Raw genomic sequence first — 20,509 nt, forward strand, 5'->3', positions numbered from 1 at the left:
GCAATTTCAGTTTTATTACGTGCTTAGGGATCTTTTGACATATGTATTTCTATTAGATCTTATAATAACTACCTTTCTAATCATTTTTGTAATTTGTCTATTTCCATAGTTGTGCATTTACAACGAATTTTCAAATGTTTTTCGATAAACTACTGATATTATTTCGAATGGAAGAGAGAGAGAGAGAGAGAGAGAGAGAGAGAGAGAGAGAGAGAGAGAGAGAGAGAGAGAGAGAGAGAGAGAGAGAGAGAGAGCGCAACTTTGAAGTATTGTAAGGAAATTGCAATATATTGTAAATTTTCATTCATATTCGTAATTAGCGGACCAATATACTGCATTATATCCAGTTTGAAGGAGATGCCTTGTTGGCTTCCGAAAAAAACCCTAACGATATAAGCTTCCCATTTTAGCAAGTTTTGCGTTGCTTGCAACATGTCGTATTGCAAGCAAATGTAGGCTATCGAGCTTGTAATAAGTAGTTCAATGTCCTGCATTATACCAGTTTGAAAGAAAAGTTTGGCCGACGTGCTCAAAATCCCAAGTCTTACTATTTTGATGATTTTAAGATTCTTGCAACATTGCAGTATTGCAAGTAAATATTTTGCAATTTGCTCTGAAGACGATAATGTTGCAACCAGCTTAAAACTTACCAAAATAATAAGAATAAAGGTTCCGTACTTTTTGAGGCTCAGCTGGACTTTTCCTACAAACTTGGTAAGATGCATTTTATTCGGTATCTAATCAAGGATATGAATGCAACTTTGAATCATGTTGTATTGTGCTTGCAATACCGAAATGTGGCAAGCAGCGCAAAATTTGCCAAAAATGGCTTTGAATTATTCGGGAGCCGGTCGGACTTCTCCTTCAAACTGAGTATAATGCTTTATATTGGAATTATATAATACTGAATTGGGATAAGTCCCACTAATAAAAGAATAGTATTTGAATACAAAATAAGAGAGAGAGGATAAGAGAATCAAGGAGAAATGTAAAAAGAAGTAAATAAAGGAACTAAAACGGAGCATTTTAAGACTGAAATTGGATGTTGAGATTTACGACTCCCGCCGGCCACCATATTCTCAGCTATAAAATTATCAGGAAGGAGTTGTATAATCACCACCTGGGGTAGAGAATTACTGGTACTTTGGATGTCTGCATGCGTCAGAATACACTTCTGGGATTCGTCATTACTTTAATAAAGGTTTTGGCTTCTCAGATTACAGTAATTTTGTATGTTCATTGTTTGAATTCTTTCATTCTTTCTTTAGGCTTTCCTCATTCTCTCTTTAGGATTTAAACACCGAAACTATTTCATTTATCAGCCCTCTAGCCCTTATTTGTCTCCTTTTACCGTCCTATTTTTTTTGTTTTTGTTTTTGTTTTTCAAATATTGAAGCCTGACAGCTATTGTTCCGTCATATTTTTCATCTATAGTATTTTCTATGCACGCTTCCTCATCCTTCTTATTAATTTCTTCGGGCATGAGCTAGTGAAGGACATGGTGCTGCCCGATCCTTTGGCTTATGGTCTTAACAAATTATACGCGAGAGAGAGAGAGAGAGAGAGAGAGAGCCTGATGGGTCTTCTGGATTAAGAATATGTTGCCAGCTCAGGTAGTTACAGGTGTTAGACACCCTTTTCTTTGAAATAAGCTGTTTAGCTCATTTCAGCATGACAGAATTTTGTGATCATTTAACCAGTGCTCTGAAACTTGGGCTCTGCCGCGCCCTGTGCACTATGGCTTTCCCTTTATTTATGAGAGTTTCTAACAATATTATTTGTTATAGTTATTATGCATTCAATGTTATTCTTAACTAGAGATTTTCAGCTGCAATCCTTTTTCCTTTTCTCTTCTTTCCTCTTGCACAGTCGGTCATTCTAATCTTCTTTCGTGATTTTTCATACTACTACTGCTACTACTAATAATAATCTTACTGTATAAAACACAATGTGTATCCTTTATTGTTTTTATCCGGCAACTCCCATATAAGAGGTCACCCATCTTTCTCTGATATCGTTCCCATTTAGCGATATGTCTTTGAAAGGCCTGTAAAGTTAGTTTTCATACTAAAGTGCTAATTTTTGAGTCAGTTTAAAGCTGAATAGCAGTAATTTATTACAGTGTGTTAAAAAATTCAAAATTAAAAAATTAAAGGCAAAAATGAAAAGCTTAAGTTAACTGATCACAAAAATGTCTACTATTAAAGAATATTTGCTAAAAGTAAAATATCCGTGAAAGAGATATTTTTTTCTATCACCCTTCAGAACTAGACTCTCTTCCTAATGATATATAATCTACCAACATTTGTACCTGCTATTATGCATTAAATTGTATGATAAATATGAGACAATATTTCTCTATAGAGAACTTATTTATAAATAGATTTCTTTGATTGCTTTGTGTAATGTTAGTTTTAAAACTACATGCTACGATACTCACTAGGTGTCATGCTGATTTGTTTGAATTTATTGTATTATGTAGAAATTAACAAGTGATTCATCGTCAAAATGACAAATTCATATAAGCTGAAGTTGAATATGCCTGTACTTTAGTATAAAAATATACATGCTAAAAATAAAGTAACAGAAATAAATGATTTTTTCCGACATGCAAAACTGCGATGAATTGCCTTCCCAATGATATAATTATAGTTTATTGCTATTCATGCTAGCCATTGCGTAGCGAAGCCTATTACCGCACTTTTCATTGCAAGAGTACCCTATCTATCTATCTATCTATCTATCTATCTATCTATCTATCTATCTATATATATATATATATATATATATATATATATATATATATATATATATATATATATATATAGTAATAATTTATTATGAAGGTGATGTTTTCATGCACAATACAACATGAGTCTTTTAAAAAGGATTTTGAACCCTTACTTGATTTTTTTAAGTACATTCATTAACATTCAGGGTGCACTGAACTTGTACAAGTATTGTAGGAAGTATACAAAATATACTTAATTATTCTAAGTATGAAGTAACCGAAAAACTGTTTATTAAAATTTTCCGTCATTTTTGACGGTAGCTACAATAATGGTGATAAGCTATTCCTATGGCCCTTTCTCTTTCTGCAAAGAATGAAAGTATGAATCGAAGTTGAATCACCCTATCCAATAAGTTAGCGACAGACTTTGCAAGAAATCCAATACTTTATCCAGCGGTGGAAGATTCAATTCAATCTTTTGCTCGGGTAAAGTCAAGTCATTCCGAGAACAGTTCAGACGCACGCTCAAGACTGTGACGAAATTTCTAGGAATTGCATGTTATTCGCTTGGCGTCTCTTGATTTAGTCGGATATGACTAGATGTTATTGTCCCTGACATGAAACTATTTATTGAAGAGACATGCACTGTATGAGGTTCTCATTCTGTTGCTGATAAGGAAATATTTCCTTCTTCATGAAATGGATTATTACCTCGTTCGTCAGTGAACTATGTAGCCTGATATCCATTTTTGACCGGGATGTTCCTTGCTTCTCGTCAGTCAACAACAGGTGCTTGCATAAAGGCGAGTCTGTTTTCGTAAGCGAGAATACAAACCGGATAAGAAGGAAACACAGTTGGAGATTCTCTCTTTTCATTTCTTTAAGACAGTTTCCTCTTTCGATCGTCCTCTGCATTTGCTGTCGTGTGATTGAATATAATATTACTAACGACTTCACTGGATATATTTTGGCAACTATATAACGTATCGTGATCTGAAGTCGTGAAGTTTTGACATACCCTCCAAAAATGTATTCAGCAATGTCTGTGCACAAGGATTTCTTTCCAGTTTGTCTCAGAAACCTTCGACATTCTTCTTCCTGGCTGATAACGACTTTCATCATATATATATCAGTTGCTTCTGAATATTGTTTACTATTTATTCAAAACGAACAGTTTTTGTTTATTTTCAAATACATTTATGACTTTAAATGGTAGTAAAATTTATGTGGAAAGGAAAACGAAAGAAAAAAAAAACTTTTTGCGTATATAATTTGTTTGTTTATAACTCACCTTTCCTGACTGATGTAAGCTAAAAAAAAAGTCATATTTTCACTAGATTTTCAGTTTTTATTGCGTCATTATTTCATTTACAAGAGACTGGTACGTGTCCTCTGTTATCGGTATGATTAGGACTTCAGAAGATATCCTAAGTTTCCTGATATCATTAGATTTAAGGTTATTTATGTCATTCACGTTTGCAGTGGGTTCCTAATGAGTTTCCACGCTTTTAGCATTCTGTTGCGAGATATTCGACGCAAGTCATTTTTATGTCCTTACCGACAAGAAGAATTTCTGAAGAAAATATTTTCTTCTTTTAAATTTAGGATTACACATTAATTAAAATAGTCTCTCCATCTCTTTCTCATTATGTTCCCAAATTCTTGACATTTTTCATCCTCGCAGAGATTGCTCTCCTGCACCGTAAAGTTTTCATATTATTTTTGTTATATTAAGAGAAGGAACGCACAGAAAATGAGGGGAGGTGGATTTACTGCGGCCGCTGCAACACTGCAGTGGTGATTGAAATAAACACAAGCGCGCGCGCACACACACACATGCATCCCTTTAGATATGGATATAATGCATATGTATAAATAAATAAATATTTATATGTATATATATATATATATATATATATATATATATATATATATATATATATATATATATATATATAAAGGCCTGGATAAAACTTAACACAGCAGAGGAGTTCATGTTACCAGCCATTAATGGCAAAATACTAAATACACAGATACTCCTAGACAGCTGAAAAATACTGTAACATAATACTCTGGTATTTATAGTTCATGTTTATACCGCGTATATTTTCATATTCTTCTGGTTTTTTTAGTTTATTGTGAAACGTAAGGCTACTTCCTTTTTATTTCCATCACTACTTCATTAAATGAAATTCTATATGGCTTTGAAAAGAAATTTCTTCGTCAGCTTTTCTGTAAACGGTTCTTCAGATAAAGTTATTACAACGAAAGAGGGTCACAAATAACGACTTTGGTTTTCCAGTAATTATAAGTAATCCTATGCCTTTAGGATTTTTTAACTTTCGTTATTATAACTCGGTATTCACGAGACTGGGAAGAGGTTTTTAAAAATTATTTTCTGTCTTAGACTGGAAAGAATTAATTTTAAAATTTTTTATTATATTAATCACTTGTTTTTCACGTTATTTATTATGCATTCCGTAGCTCTTTCAAAGTTTCTAAACTTAAGCAGCTCATTCGTATTTGAATATTCACGCTTAATTGCAAAGCACTGCGTGTGAAGAAGGATGAAAGGGGTTACCAAGGAAGCATTAAATGTTTTCTTTGAATAAGTTTACACATTTGGAAATTGCTGTGTACAGAAAACGATATTGTATCAAGAAGCTATCTAAATATAGTACTCGTTCAGACTTATATTGCCTGTCCTTTATAGAATTTTATAGCTTAGAATTAATATCAGTTCTTCAAGTGAACATGTCGTAAATCCATAAATAGGTGCATACGTTCTTTCTGTTTTATATTTATGAAGAAATGCTTTTCAAAATGTTAAATATCTGATCCACAACTTTTCAAGCAGCCAAAATTATATTACTTTTCTGATTTACATTTTATTTCCATATCTGACTGAATTAGTCATCTCACAACAGAGGAAGATGAATTAAACTTCAAGGTGTTAAGAGATTTATTTAACAAAAGAATGAGCTGATCACAGGCATCTCTGTTGGTAGATCAGAGGGTAAAACTGAGTATCCATTTTTATTCCTGAAGGAATCAAGCTCCAAAACAATCCTCGTCTGATGGCTTGTGAATTTTTAAGGGCGCGCTGTCCCTAAGGACCTTATGATCAGAGAAACTTGAGCAAGGAATTGGATTAGAGAAGGACAGATTTTATATATATATATATATATATATATATATATATATATATATATATATATATACATACATACATACATACATACATACACATATATATATACATACATATATATATATATATATATATATATATATATATATATATATATATATATATATATATAGTACACATATATATACATATCTATCTGTCTGTCTATCTATCTATAATATATATACATATATATTATATATATACAGTATATACGAGTATATATATATATATATATATATATATATATATATATATATATATAAATTAACTCAGGGAATAACTTGCATCTAAAGGGAATTGTGCACCAGAATTGCTCCTTACCGTACTAGGATTCGAACCCAAGTATTATTTTGCTGATCATGGTTAACAATGGTCTTATCCACTCAGCCATCAAGAAAAATAAGAATTGATGTCGACTCAATTATACATAATCTTGGAAAATTTAGGTTTTTACTTAGCATGGAATCAACCCTCCTACCCTATAACTGTACCGAGAGTGTAACACCTGAACATATCTATTTACATACATACATACATATATATATATATATATATATATATATATATATATATATATATATATATATATATGTATATATATACACTATGTATATATATATATGTGTGTTATACATTTATGCATTAAATTTTGATTGCTTAAGTTCAAAAGCATATAAAAAATGCCCTCATTCATGAATCTATGACAATGGGTGATTTAATTAGAAAATAAAAGGCATACCAGCCATTTTAGATCGTCCGATATGGCTTTCTCTGTGAGTGCCAGTCTTGGCGTCTTCAAAAGCGAAGGCGATAAAATCTGGTCCTTATATGGGATAAATTTGGTACTTGTCAGGACATCTGTACAGTACTCTATTGTGATTCCATAAGAGCCTGGGCTACAGCGCATGTTCGTTTAGCTACAGTAATTCTTACCTTTTCTGTCTCACTTTCCTTTTATATCATTCCCATTCAGTATATCCACAGTTTGATTCCTTTGAAAGGTGTTTCGCCAGTATTTTCGTATATTATGATTTCCGTTTTGATAAACACTTTTTTATGGCCCGTAGAGTTCATGTACTAATTTTTTGGGTCATCTCTGAAAGGTTTCTTAAGTTAAGGGATAAAACCAAGACTTGATTTCATCTACTCAGTATATAAGAAATGTGGTCAATTTTAGTCCAAAAGACGAAAGGTGAGAATTATGATGTGGATAGTTATATAAAAAAAATTTGAATCAATGCATATTTTCATAGAATCCTTAAAAGAAAGTAAATAATACCACTTAACCAATTTGTTAATTAGTTCTTATTTACTATTTGCAGATCTTTTATGAATGGAATTTATCTACAGTATCGATAGGATGTAACTTACAGCTTTTAGCAAATATTTCATGTAAAAGTTACAAGTTCCAAGCGAAGTAGAATAGGCGAACGTTGGATGTGTGTCTTGACTTTTTTGTTAATTCTTTATTTCTCAATATGGAAAGATTTATACAGGTTTTCACTTATATTTAAAGTATGTATAGATTTTCCGGTGTTGCGAGGCTGACGGATATCACTAATTCTTCATGACAGGCGATCTTCAGTGATCAAAAAAACCATGAATACTCGTGACAGAAAGATGATGCATATTAAGGATCTAATAAAGTCTTGTATTATTTGCTAATTTCAGTTATTTATAATTTGATGATAATCGATCAGAAAAAAAAAAGATTTTCAATAAAGTCAACCAACCTAGAGGAGCTTGCAGGCTCCATAGTCCTAATAAAAAAAGAAGAAAGTTTTGATTGGTTTACGTTTTGCGCATGAACTCAGCGTCAGTCACATTCCAGCAGACGTGATCGACCTAAACTTCGATGACTCAAGCGTCTTGCAACCGGATGGAACAGGTCGTGAGGAATTGTCGTGGAACCTCAGATCCACTTCAAGAGTTTTGATTGAGAGGTTCAGCCAGTCATCTTCAGCTGCTTACTTCCCACTCAAGAATGTGCAGGAGAGAGATATAATTTTCTTTCGCCTAGAATCGTGATTAAAAGAAAAGGCTACCTTTAGGGAAAGGTTAACTATACTTTGATAGGTTAAGTGCATTATGATAAAAAGTAAGCCTTCGCCCACTCATATGGGATTTCCAAAGCTTTTAGAAAGCACGCTTCGTATTATTAGATATTTCATTGCTCCCCTCGGATATAAACGTAGACCTTTTTACCATATCTATCTATCTGTCTATATATATATATATATATATATATATATATATATATATATATATATATATATATATATATATATATATATATATATATATATACACACATACACACACACACATATGTATATATATATATATATATATATATATATATATATATATATATATATATATATATATATATATATATATATATATATATATATATATATATATATATATATATATATATATATATATATATACCACGAAGGAAATATCAGGAAAGGCATCCTTATCCTTAAGAGTTTATGATTAATGCCGAAGTTTGGTGACACTTTTGAAGCCTCATTTTCAAGGCTGAAAAATATTTTGCGAACATTAGTATCTCATATAATAACATCGAAATACTTAGTAATAACACAACAAAATATAAGTTCGTTAAAATTTGAATATAAGCCACGTATATGAGTGAAAGAGTCACTAACTTACGTACATAAAAGCGAAGTGAGGAAAAACAAATACCCGTGCTAGGCTATAAATTCAGCTGAGGAAGTGTGAGTATGTAACTACGGTACGGTCTTTTTAATGGTTATGTGTTCCAAGATGTTTTAGGTCGTCGTTGTTCTTCACTTCGCCTATGACAAAAATCTTTGCGAGTATGTCTTGCAAATTTTTGGATGGTTTTTTATATTTGATTGCTCAAAAGAGTCGCGAAACGTCCTTCTTGATGTGCACACTGAGTTAAAGCTCCAGCCCCAATGTATATATGTGTATAGTATATATATGTATGTATATATATATATATATATATATATATATATATATATATATATATATATATATATATATATATATATATATATATATATATATATATATATATATGTGTGTGTGTGGACACATACAAAATTTTTTGGGGTATATGAGAGGAACGTGACCTTTGCCTTTCTTGGTCATACATCGCAAAAACTATAAAACGAAGCTAAGCAATCTTCATCTTTGCTTTGCCAGCAATACACAAGGAAAGAAGTATGTACTCGAGTGTCAATTGGAATTTAGATCATGCTCTTCATGACCTTTACAGAAGGCAGACACTATTGTAACTTTATGCAGCTTTTGCTCGTTCTCAGAACTGACTGACAAATATTGTGTCTTGACGTGATAAAATTGGAATCCATCAGAGCTGCTGCATGAATTTTCAGTAGACACATAACGCTTCATCTTCTTGATTCCTCGGCTTTTTTTTTTTCGGATACGCTTACCTCTACAAGATTATTATCCAGCCCGGGAATAAATGAAGGAACTTTCAACTTGCGTGGCGGGATTCGAACTCACGCACGAGAGGTTCCAGCGACAAATGAATCTCTCATGCATGAGTTCGAATCCTGCCATGCAAGGTGAAAGTTTCTTCATTTGTTCCGGGGCGGGGGAAGTCCCGTAGAGATGAGCGTATCCGAGAAAAATAGGCGAGGAATAAAGAAGTTAAGGCGTTATGTGTCTGTTGAAAATACATGCATGCTTATGTATATTTATATATATAATATATATAATTACATGTACAGTATATATATGCATATATACTACATAAGAGTTAATGGTTTGTCTTCATAGAAATACTGTACTTTGTACTTAACAACATATCAACCTGAGAACTAGGTATCGTAGTGATTTCACACAATCCATGCACATACACACACACATACGTATATATATATATATATATATATATATATATATATATATATATATATATATATATATATATATATATACACACACACACACACACACACATTTGTGTATGTGTGTGTCTACGCGTGTTTGCGTGAAAGGACTAAGATACTTAGCTCGTAGGTTAATACGTTGTTGAAGTACAAAGAATTGTATTTCCATGAAAACAAATCATTAATTTCTTAGATCAAACTTTATCTTAACTCAGCTATGAGTTGATATAAATTCTCTCCAGATAAAAAGATGACGTTTTAAGCCATGAACATATTATTGAATCTTGACGATTACAGAGAAGTTATTCTTCTCAGAGATCCAAGTTATTTAGTTTTGTTAAATGGATTGGAAGAAAACAGCGTCGTACAAAAAGCATGTAAACGTTTATTCCACTTGATTAAAATATAAACATTTAACATTAAAGAAGATGGTAGCTATATTCTTATGTTTAGTACGAACAGCAATAAACCCAATAGAGCATTTACCTTACAAACAATGCATATGATCCCTCTCATTCTCTTCTGTCTGTTTTCCATTCAGAGATTCAGTCTGCGATATTTTTTTTGTCTTGCCATATTCGTTTCAAACTTTGAAATACTAGGTCTCTTTTCATCTGAATTGGCTGCGCGCGTAATTGATTGGAATTAATATATCCCTGATATGTACGTTATTTCATTTGTAGAATTCCAGTCTCCGATTTATAACTGTATTTGTACATAGAGTTAGTTGTTTACCTTCTGAATACTTGCAGAGAAAAATTTGTGTAAGTTATATTTAAAACTGCTTGATTTATCGAACAATGTCAACTCAGTCTAATTTGTTTCTATTTATGAGAACCTTATGGCTATCCTTTTCTTTTGACAAGCAACAAAAATTTTCCTCAATTCAAATTTTGGATTATATAGCACGTTGTGTACATCTAAACACCCCAACCTCACAAAAAAATCTACTTTTCACATGATCAAATGAAAACGACACTCTATAAACTTCAAGAAAAACCTCGACCTACACGAAACTTTCATTGCTCTGTCGCGTACAGTTGATCTTCAACGCGTAGTATTTCTGGTTGGTCGAGGTCGAGTGGTGTGGAAGGTCAGTTGAGTGGAGTAACTGTGGCTGTGGCTGGAGAAGCTCCTCCGCCTCTGACGATGACCCGCTTCTACGGATGGTCGAAGATTCTGGCACATATGTCGTGGACGTTTTCAACTCTTTGTCTCCGGGTTCCTGCAACATTTGGGGCAGTGCAAAGGACTCATGGGTCATGCGAGTGCAGCTTCTATTCGGAAGCGGTGTTATCGTTTTTAGAAAGAGAAAATGATGAATGATAAAATATGACAAACAAATTTTAACTTCTCGCCAATATGGTAATACCGTTTTCTAACTGGAGTTCTTAAGACACTAAGAGTTTATGCATACACTATTGCCCTTAGAAAAGGAACCACGAAAAGTAAAACTACGTTAATATTTGGTTGTGGAAGAATAAATTTTATAAAAAGTATAAGTATAAAAAGTATAAGTCAGATCTTTGTATGATTTAATTACAGGAAAACTAGAAGCTACAGTGGATAGAACACAAGGTGACCCTTTCGTAGAACGAAGAAGAGCAGATTTGCAGAGCATTTGAAGCAAAGAAGGCCGGCAGGATCCATTAAAGAAGTTAGATGGGAAGAAAAGTGCAAATAGGGATCAAAGTTAGAATGTAGAAGGGTGCTGAGTCAACTTATTATGGATGTGGATGACGGAAAAGAGGCAGAAACTGCTGAGATTAATTTTTTGTATGGTATAATTGGAGTACAAGGAATGAAAGGGTGAAAACTATCTACTCCCTACTTCTTTCATGACTTCGTGTCTTATCCTATATGTCCCGTCCTTTCTCTAAATTTTCTCCTTACTCTATCTCTAAATTATCTAGACAGCTTCTGGAAACATCAACCTTTTACCCCATGTCTGTTCTTCGTGCTTTATTTATGCTTCAGTCTTATTATAAAGGCTATAAATGCTCTCTACAAAAATATTTCCTCTATTCTAAGTCGTTTATATATATATATATATATATATATATATATATATATATATATATATATATATATATATATATATAATTGAATAACTACAGTACCCTCTTAACTTCTCGAGAAGTTAAGAGGACATTTTGGTGGTTACTACAATTACATACTTATCTGGTAAGAAAGTGTCTTGTAAATATATATATATATATATATATATATATATATATATATATATATATATATATATATATATATATATATATGTATGTATGTATGTATGTATGTATATGTATATGTATATATATTTATATATATATATATACATATATTATATATATATATTTTTTTTTTAAATCTACTTTCTTGATTACTTCTATCACTGGAATGGCAGATTCTTCTTGTAGGATGCTTATGCTTGAAATGTAAATTTTCTCGAAAATATAACAATAAAACCCTCATTAAAAATAAAAACCCATTCAGTTTTTCAAAGTCACGAACCTTCACACGATCGATTTTACCAGCAGACCCACTTCCGGCAGATCCCACACCAGCATCCGGACCGTCCTGGCCGAGATCGCTTTTAGCGGAATTTTCTGCGCTATATTCATCAACATCGTCGTCCTCTTCCAGATCTCTCTCATTAGTTTCCGAAAGAGAATCGTTTCTCGATGGAGAGAGTGGCACTGGAAAATATGAGAGATATGAGTACATTAGTAATGGAAAATACTGCTGAGGTAACTTTTTGCGAGAAGATCTCATTACGTTTTTTCTGCAATTTAATTATTTTGTCACCAGTCATTCGGATAGTTTGTTTCAGAGTTTATCCAATAGTGCATTTTTCGATGTTCATGCTGAAGTATCTCCTTTACCTCTTTGCTTGCATTATGATGAAATGGTCAGAAGTAAGGTGTTACTCAGTTAGATGTTTCGTGGAAAATTTTAATTTTTTTTTTTTGTCGTGTATCATGAAGTTGAGCTTTTATTACAATCACGGGTAAAAAAGTGATGAAATCACAAAAAGGGGTAGTAAAGCCCAGCCACAAGGGACAGATATGGAGGTCAGGGGATACAAAGGAAGGGGTTGGGCGTAGGGCTTTCCTCCGCAACCTGATAAATTATGATGAAAGCGAAAGGTAGAAGTAGGAGTCTTTTATCAATCAGTATAGAAACCCCTACACCCTACCCCTTCCTTTGTATCCCCTGACCTCTATTTCTGTCACTTGTGGCTGGGCTTTACCACCCCTTTAGTGACTTCATCACTTTTTACCTGTGATTTTAGTCCTTTATTGAAATGGCAACGCCCTAGGTCGAGAAAACTGTGGTAACAAAGGAATGGGGTCAGTGGCGTAGCTGGCATTCCATCAGGGGGGAGCCTAGGTGGGTCCAAGATATTTTTTGCCGGGACTAAAGAAAATTACACAAAACTAATGTACCAATTCGGTAATCAGTAAAATATACTGTTCTCGAATGTATATATATCCATGTGAATGATGGAAAATGATAGTATTAGTAATGAGCAAACCTGTATTTGAAATTATAGAGCTCAATTTTCAATTAATTTTCAACTCTTTCTATTTGCAAATGTATTAAATACTGTAAGGGTTAAAGTTAAGCTACCAAGGGAATTTCAACTGAGGGGGCCAAGCATCTGACTGGGGACCCCGGGCACTCCCTGGCCACCCCATAGCGACGCCACTGAATGGGTTTGTTTAGGTTTAAGATATAGTTTTTTTTAGTCCTGCGTGGCTTCTCCGTGATAATGATCAGCCTAGCTCGTTTGCTGCATAATTATACACTTTAATACACACACACACACACACACACACACATATATATATATATATATATATATATATATATATATATATATATATATATATGTGTGTGTGTGTGTGTGTGTGTGTGTGTGTGTGTGTGTGTGTGTGTGTGTGCTTGTGAAAAACATTCTAACTACTGAGGGTAGGGTAGGTCAACGATCGCAAAAACAACAAAACCATGTAGGTAAATTCAGCGTGTGCGATCACTTTTAATTAAGACTAGACCATCCATGACTCATTAGGTCATTTTTTTATTTACTACATTTTTAACAAAAGGTCCACACCCTTATCCAAACCCATACACATACCCTTATCTGTAACATACCTATACCCATACCCATATCCATATCTGTTCCACACCCATATCTGTACTATACCCATGCCCATATCCATACCATACCCATACCCATATTTGTACCATATCCACACTAATACCCATATCCATACCATAACCAAAACAATACCCATGCCCATACCCATACCAATATCTGTATCTTACTCATACCCATACCCATACCATACCCATACCCACACCCACAGCTAAATTAACCCTACTAATAATAGTCAGCCCTATTTACCTTCCAGTGTGCAAACAAACAAACTAACAAACATTTCAGAGTTTTAGTATTATACTAGACCATCCATGACCCGTTGGGTCACTTTTATTTACAACATTAACAAAAGGTCCATACTCATACCCATACCTATACCATACCTATACCCATACCCATATCTGTACCATACCCATACCATACCCATACCCATGTCCATTCCATACCCATACCCATATCCGTACCATACCCATACATTACCTACACCCATACCCATACCATGCCATACCCATTCCCATACTCATACTGTATCTGTACCATACCCTTACCCTTATCCGTTCCAGACCCATATCCATACCCATACACATATCTATACCATACCCATATCCACACCTATACCCACACCTGTACCCATACCCATATCTGTACCATACCCATAGCCATAGTGATACCCATACCTATACTATAACCAGTTCCTCATTGGACAGGTGGGTACCGTTCTCGGCTAGCTCTCTGCTGGGCCCACGTTCGATTCTCCGACCGGCCAATGAAGAATTAGAGAAATTTATTTCTGGTGAGAGAGATTCATTTCTCGTTGTAATGTGGTTCGGATTCCACAATAAGCTGTAGGTCCCGTTGCTAGGCAACCAATTGGTTCTTAGCCACGTAAAATAAATCTAATCCTTCGGGCCAGCCCTAGGAGAGCTGTTAATCAGCTCAGTGGTCTGGTTAAACTAAGGTATACTCTCTCTATACCTATACCCATATCTGCTTCATACTCATACCCATATCTGTACCGTACCCATATCCATACCATACCCACATCTGTACCATACCCATATCTAAATAACCCTTTTAATAATAGTCAGCAAAAGTCTGCAGGCAGCACCAACCCCGTTTAAGGGGGAGGGGGAGGGAAGGGGACGGGGAGGGTGAGGAAGGGGAGTAGGAGGGTGAGGAGAATGGGAGGGGAAGGGGGAAATGGGAGGAGGGGGATGGAAGAGGAAAGGGGAAGGGAAGGGGAGGGGAGAACACAGCTAAATTAACACTATTGTACACTTCAGTGTACCTGTACAAGCAAACGAAATTTGGAACGATTAGAGACCTTAGTGGGAAACGTCTAAAGCCAGAGTTTCATCCGAGTCTGTTGAATATTTCCAAAGTTATAAAGGGCCAAAGTCTGGGCTTCTGTGTATTCCGAGTGGCTGGGCTTTACCAACCGCCAAGTACCATGGCGGTTGATAAAAGGAGCTTGGTGATAGTAGTCAAAGAAAAGCAAAGAGTAGAATTTGTCTCCAAAGATTTGAGCACCTGATTGAATTGATTAAAGTTCGGTAAGAACTGGTCAAAGGTCAAGGTCAAAGATCTGTTAGCAGTAGTAGATGAAAACTAATAGTATTCCTTGTTACTTTGTAAAGATGGATAAAGCTGTAACAAAGCGGTTGAAGATAAAAAAAAATACAGAGCTCGAAGTGAAACATCTGTCAGTAATGAATAGATTTTTATGAAATCTTGTGAAAATAATTATTAGATTATGTTTACAAGATTTATCTATTGGGAGAAATCGGTCAAGGGATGAAGGTCAGCGGTCTAGATAACAGAGTTTTGAAGATTTAAATGCTTCATAATTTGCTAAATATTGTGGTAACTTTTTCATGCTGGAAATTTTTTCATCCATTTTATTTTAATCACTTCACTTGGCTGGACCTTTAAAGGTCATTGGTTTCCCGTAGTTTAGGTGTTTCATAGGCAGGGAAAATATCTGTATCCTTTTTGCAATGAAAAATTACATTGGCAATTGAATCTGATTTAAGTTTTGCCAGTTTGAACTTTCAGGTCACGCCAGTGTCAAAGCTTCCGAGCAGTTTGTGTTTCATAAGTATCTTCATATTTGTGGCAGCCTTTTCACAATTATAAATATAATGAGTTAAGAAAAGATGAATGTTTACTTATTTTGATCTTTATGATGTCAGAAGTCAAGGTCACAAATTGTCGACGATATAAATGCTTAATTTCCGTATCCTGTTCATTTTGACGTAATATTATAATAACAACAGTAATAATAAAAATTATTCCCTATTGATTAAATTTACCAAATCAACTTCTAAATATCACAGATCAGGATATAAGCTTCATATTTAAAGAAATCATTGAACGAGAAATGGCAACGAGTTTAATTACTACTTTCAAAGAAGTTAACGGAGGCTATGCATTAAAGCTATGCATTCAACCGTGTCTATTTACTTGTTAGTTTAAACATTAGATGTATCTCAAATAATTATTAATAATTACTAATGTTTTGAAAGGAGCTCTTGGTGTATTTTTGATGACGCGGAGGAATGTTTTTTTTTTTTTTTTTTTTTTTTGTTCCAACGACGATACTGAGACTTAACTCGGGAAACTCGAGAACATTTTGATTCTGAAATATTAAATTCTTCTCGTGCCGGTGACGGGATGCTGTGTATCTGTCATTTTTGTTTTTGTTACTGCGTCTTCTGATGCGTCAATGAGTGACACCTGTTGCTTAAGGTGACTGATAAATATAATTAATCATCTGCTGTCCTGGCGTCATCATACCCATATCAAACCGCTGAAGATCTCGGCAGTTCCTTGTTGCTGTTGTCAAATATCATTTATTTACGTATCCATTGGTTACACTTGGTGAGGATCGACGCTCATAAATATCTGAAAGACCAAACTTCGAGTGAAACTTGCCCTTTGCAGATCTCCATCACGGGTGTTGTGGACTGCGTTGCGATGCTTTTAACCAAAAAGTCTTATAACTAAAATCCTCTGTATTGCACTAGACGGTTTTACTAATCTAAAGGTAGTGATAATACGTAAACAATGTACCTGAGAGAGAGAGAGAGAGAGAGAGAGAGAGAGAGAGAGAGAGAGAGAGAGAGAGAGAGAGAGAGAGAGAGAGAGCGACTACCTTGATATCCCTTGTCCTCAGCCTAATATACAGCATGCCATATCAGTGGCTTTATGATGGGTCTATACTTTTCTTTAGTGGATGTTGCGTAACTCGCATAGGACCACGTAATTATTAGAATGTCATGTAAGAAATGCGTACACCTAAAATATATTTCCTACCTTGCTTTGTACCTTGAGCAACGCGATCGTACATTTTAGTGATATGTTAAGAAGCAACGCGTGACGGGAATTAATAACATGCTCTGGAAAATAACAGCGTTCCAACTCGGAGACCACGAAGAGGCAACAAATTCCACTAAGAATTTCATGATTAAGGAAAACCATTTGTATTATTCTCCCCAAGAGAGAGAGAGAGAGAGAGAGAGAGAGAGAGAGAGAGAGAGAGAGAGAGAGAGAGATAAAGTTTACCTTCATCTCCTCCACGATGTTTGTTGTTGTTTGAAGCTGCGTTCAGATGCGCATGTCGGCGTCGGCTTCGGATTCGACTGACCAATATCAGAATCAATAATATGAAGACGAAGCCACAGACGACGCCCAGGAACACAGCCAGTAAAGGAGATGACTCGCTTGAACTTGGATCATCTATTTGTGACATAAAAACGTAAGAGGAATTAACATACGATAAATTAATCCAGGAAGGTTAGGGAAATGGATGGTAAAAATATTGACATAATCTTATTATCTTCTTTATTTGCCAGAGTAAACACAAATCTGCATTTATAGAAACGAAGAGTAAGCGGGGTTAATTGTAAAACACTGAAATAAGGAATGAATAAATATGTTTTTTATCTCATTCTAAAATGTTGGCTGTGGGCAACAAGTAGGAGTTCAGACGAAACAGGAAAGTTTCTTTTATCATTAATGAATGTATTCATAATGACAGAAACTATTGTTCCCTTTGAAAATGTATCCATTGTCCGGTAGATAGCCTGAGTTTTTTTTTTTTTTTTTTTTTTTTTTTTTGCAAGGGCTTGGTTCTGAGTGCCTGTCTGTTGTTTTTACAAGTAATTTCCTGTTTCACCGTTCAGTTTAGTTCAACACTCATTAATTTTATTGATACATAATTCGAATTTGAAAATTTCATGCTGTCTAATCTAACATTTAGCCAGTTGTTCCGCATTTAAGTTCATACGCATAATACATGTGTTTCCAAGGGCATTATTGCATAATCAAATAGTTATAATAGCAACGACCTCGTTGCTCCAATATCACTTGAAGTCTTTAGATTTGAATAGTCTTCCTTTTTACCATAAACAGTTATTTCCAAATATATTCTTAGGTTGGTATTGATCTCATTCTGATTTGCTTCAGTCGACTCTCTTATTTCTATCAGATAAATCCATTATTCATAAAGTGTCCCTCGGAATTAGCATCCTTTTATAGAAACAGGTCTTTATTTGCCACTTTAATTATGATGTAACTTTTACTGATCATTTCAATCATCTTTCATCTTCTGCTGCCGTAGTTACTAAAAAAAAAAAAAGGCTTCTGAAAACTCACACCCTTCTCTCGTTCTGAAGTCCTTTGCTCATTAATCAATCAAATAATTTCCCACTGAATTCCTTTTCCTTTCTGAAACACTTGCTTATATTCTCATCAAGCATTCATTTCCATTTCTTTCATTCCTCTCACGTTCTCCCGTGCATTTTTATTTCAACTCTCGCATCTCCTTTACTGGGAACCCATCCTCTGCATGGCAACCGAATTTTTGGAAATTAAGTTTTCTTCAACGAACACATGATTTCCATGTCCCTCCTACCACTACATACTGAGATTACGAACTTGTATTCGGGATCATACACTCTTTCAAAATCTTCATCTTATGTCTTTTGATTGATCTGCAATTCTTAACCTAGAAGCTCCTCATATGCTGCTTGACCCTTTTTATTAAACTTGTCAGTTTTAATCCTTACGTATGACATTCCGAGTAATTTATAGATAAAAAATTGGCTTGTCAAAGAACGTTATTTCCTTTGTTTTTACTTCATTGTTAAAAAATGGTAAAAAAAAAAACAACTACTTTGAGACAAATTAAATATTTATCATAATTTGCTAATTTTCCTCCTTCCGCGATATTTAATAAGATGACTTTGTCAAAGTTTCGTTACAAAGGTTTAGAAATTTGACTGAAATAATACTGAAAACGAATATACTCTGTAATCTGAATGCTCCTGAAATGATGTAAAATTACGATTTTTTTTTATATAATTTTGCACATGCGAAAGGCATACTCTTCCTTCTTGCACTACGCAATTTTGAGAATCAATTCTGATCTATGAAATAATGTAGTAAAATTGAAGGCTGAAGTAAACGATAACACTAGCTTATGCCACCCAGCAGTTAAAGGTTAAACGCATAAGGGCTCTAAAATACTCCCATGTACGGTGAAACAATCTTTTGCGTAAAATACTTCCAAATGAACTTGAAGTTAATTTCCTCGACAGTGGAGTTGGTGTGCCTAATTAATGGATATACATGCTCCATATAGATGTATCTAACTCCCAACAAACTTTATTCACAATGCAATAGGAAACCTCTTTTGCTATTTTCAGACTCGAGCCTTGTACACATTTCTAATGGCAGAACTCCATTCATTACATCACGACCCCGCTTCTTAGTATTCAGGAGGACACTATCTCACTTTTCAAAACTCCAGTCGAACTTTTCATAATCAACATTTTACCTTTATCTGTTCTGAGACCACATTGCTTAATATGTCTTTCGTAATAGGTCATGCTTCCTCATAAATGGCTCCATATGAGGGACGCGAATGATAGATTTTCACAGCAGTTATTACGTCGCACTCCAAATATCAATTTCCGTGAACGAAAGAGGATTTATTATTGCTGCCATTGCCCTATCAGTTCCTTAGGGAGGAATCTCCTTTCCAATAAAGCATGTCATCCAAATCACAGATTGCCGTGTAACTACGTCGGAATACTGTAATCGAGCGTTCAATTTCCTGTCTGGGCAAATGTGTGAATGTTACCTTTTTTAACATTTTTTTATTTATTATCATTTTACATTTTGTCTTATATGCCTGGCTATAATCAACATTTACATTTCGAATGACTGAATGATTCACTTAGATGAACTCGGCCTCTTCACTACGTTAGAGAAGGGGGAAAATGTCCTTCTTTAAGTCTTCCAAATAGGGTGCCTTTACATACTTATTCAAGAGCATATAAAAATTTACTTTGTAAAAGAGGTTTATAGGTAAATTTCAGTTATTTATATATGTGTATATATACATATATTATATATATATATATATATATTTTTTTTTATATAATATATATATATATATATATACATATATATATATATATATATATATATATATATATATATATATA

At 34.1% G+C, this 20,509-nt stretch overlaps 1 protein-coding gene across 1 annotated transcript in view; it reads right to left on the reverse strand.

The window, feature by feature from the left end:
- Positions 1 to 10,203: 10,203 nt before the first annotated feature.
- LOC136828740 (irregular chiasm C-roughest protein-like) overlaps positions 10,204 to 20,509 on the reverse strand; it is a 212,209-nt gene continuing 201,903 nt past the window's right edge. The window contains exons 16-18 of the mRNA XM_067086927.1: positions 17,562 to 17,735; positions 12,347 to 12,531; positions 10,204 to 11,063 (exon numbers count right to left, since the gene is read on the reverse strand). Coding sequence (XP_066943028.1) covers positions 10,845 to 11,063; positions 12,347 to 12,531; positions 17,562 to 17,735 — 578 coding nt within the window. The 3' untranslated portion in view covers positions 10,204 to 10,844. The remainder of the gene's footprint in view (positions 11,064 to 12,346; positions 12,532 to 17,561; positions 17,736 to 20,509) is intronic.

This window comes from Macrobrachium rosenbergii, chromosome 43 (assembly GCF_040412425.1).
Source record: "Macrobrachium rosenbergii isolate ZJJX-2024 chromosome 43, ASM4041242v1, whole genome shotgun sequence".
Taxonomy (NCBI): Eukaryota; Metazoa; Arthropoda; class Malacostraca; order Decapoda; family Palaemonidae; genus Macrobrachium; species Macrobrachium rosenbergii.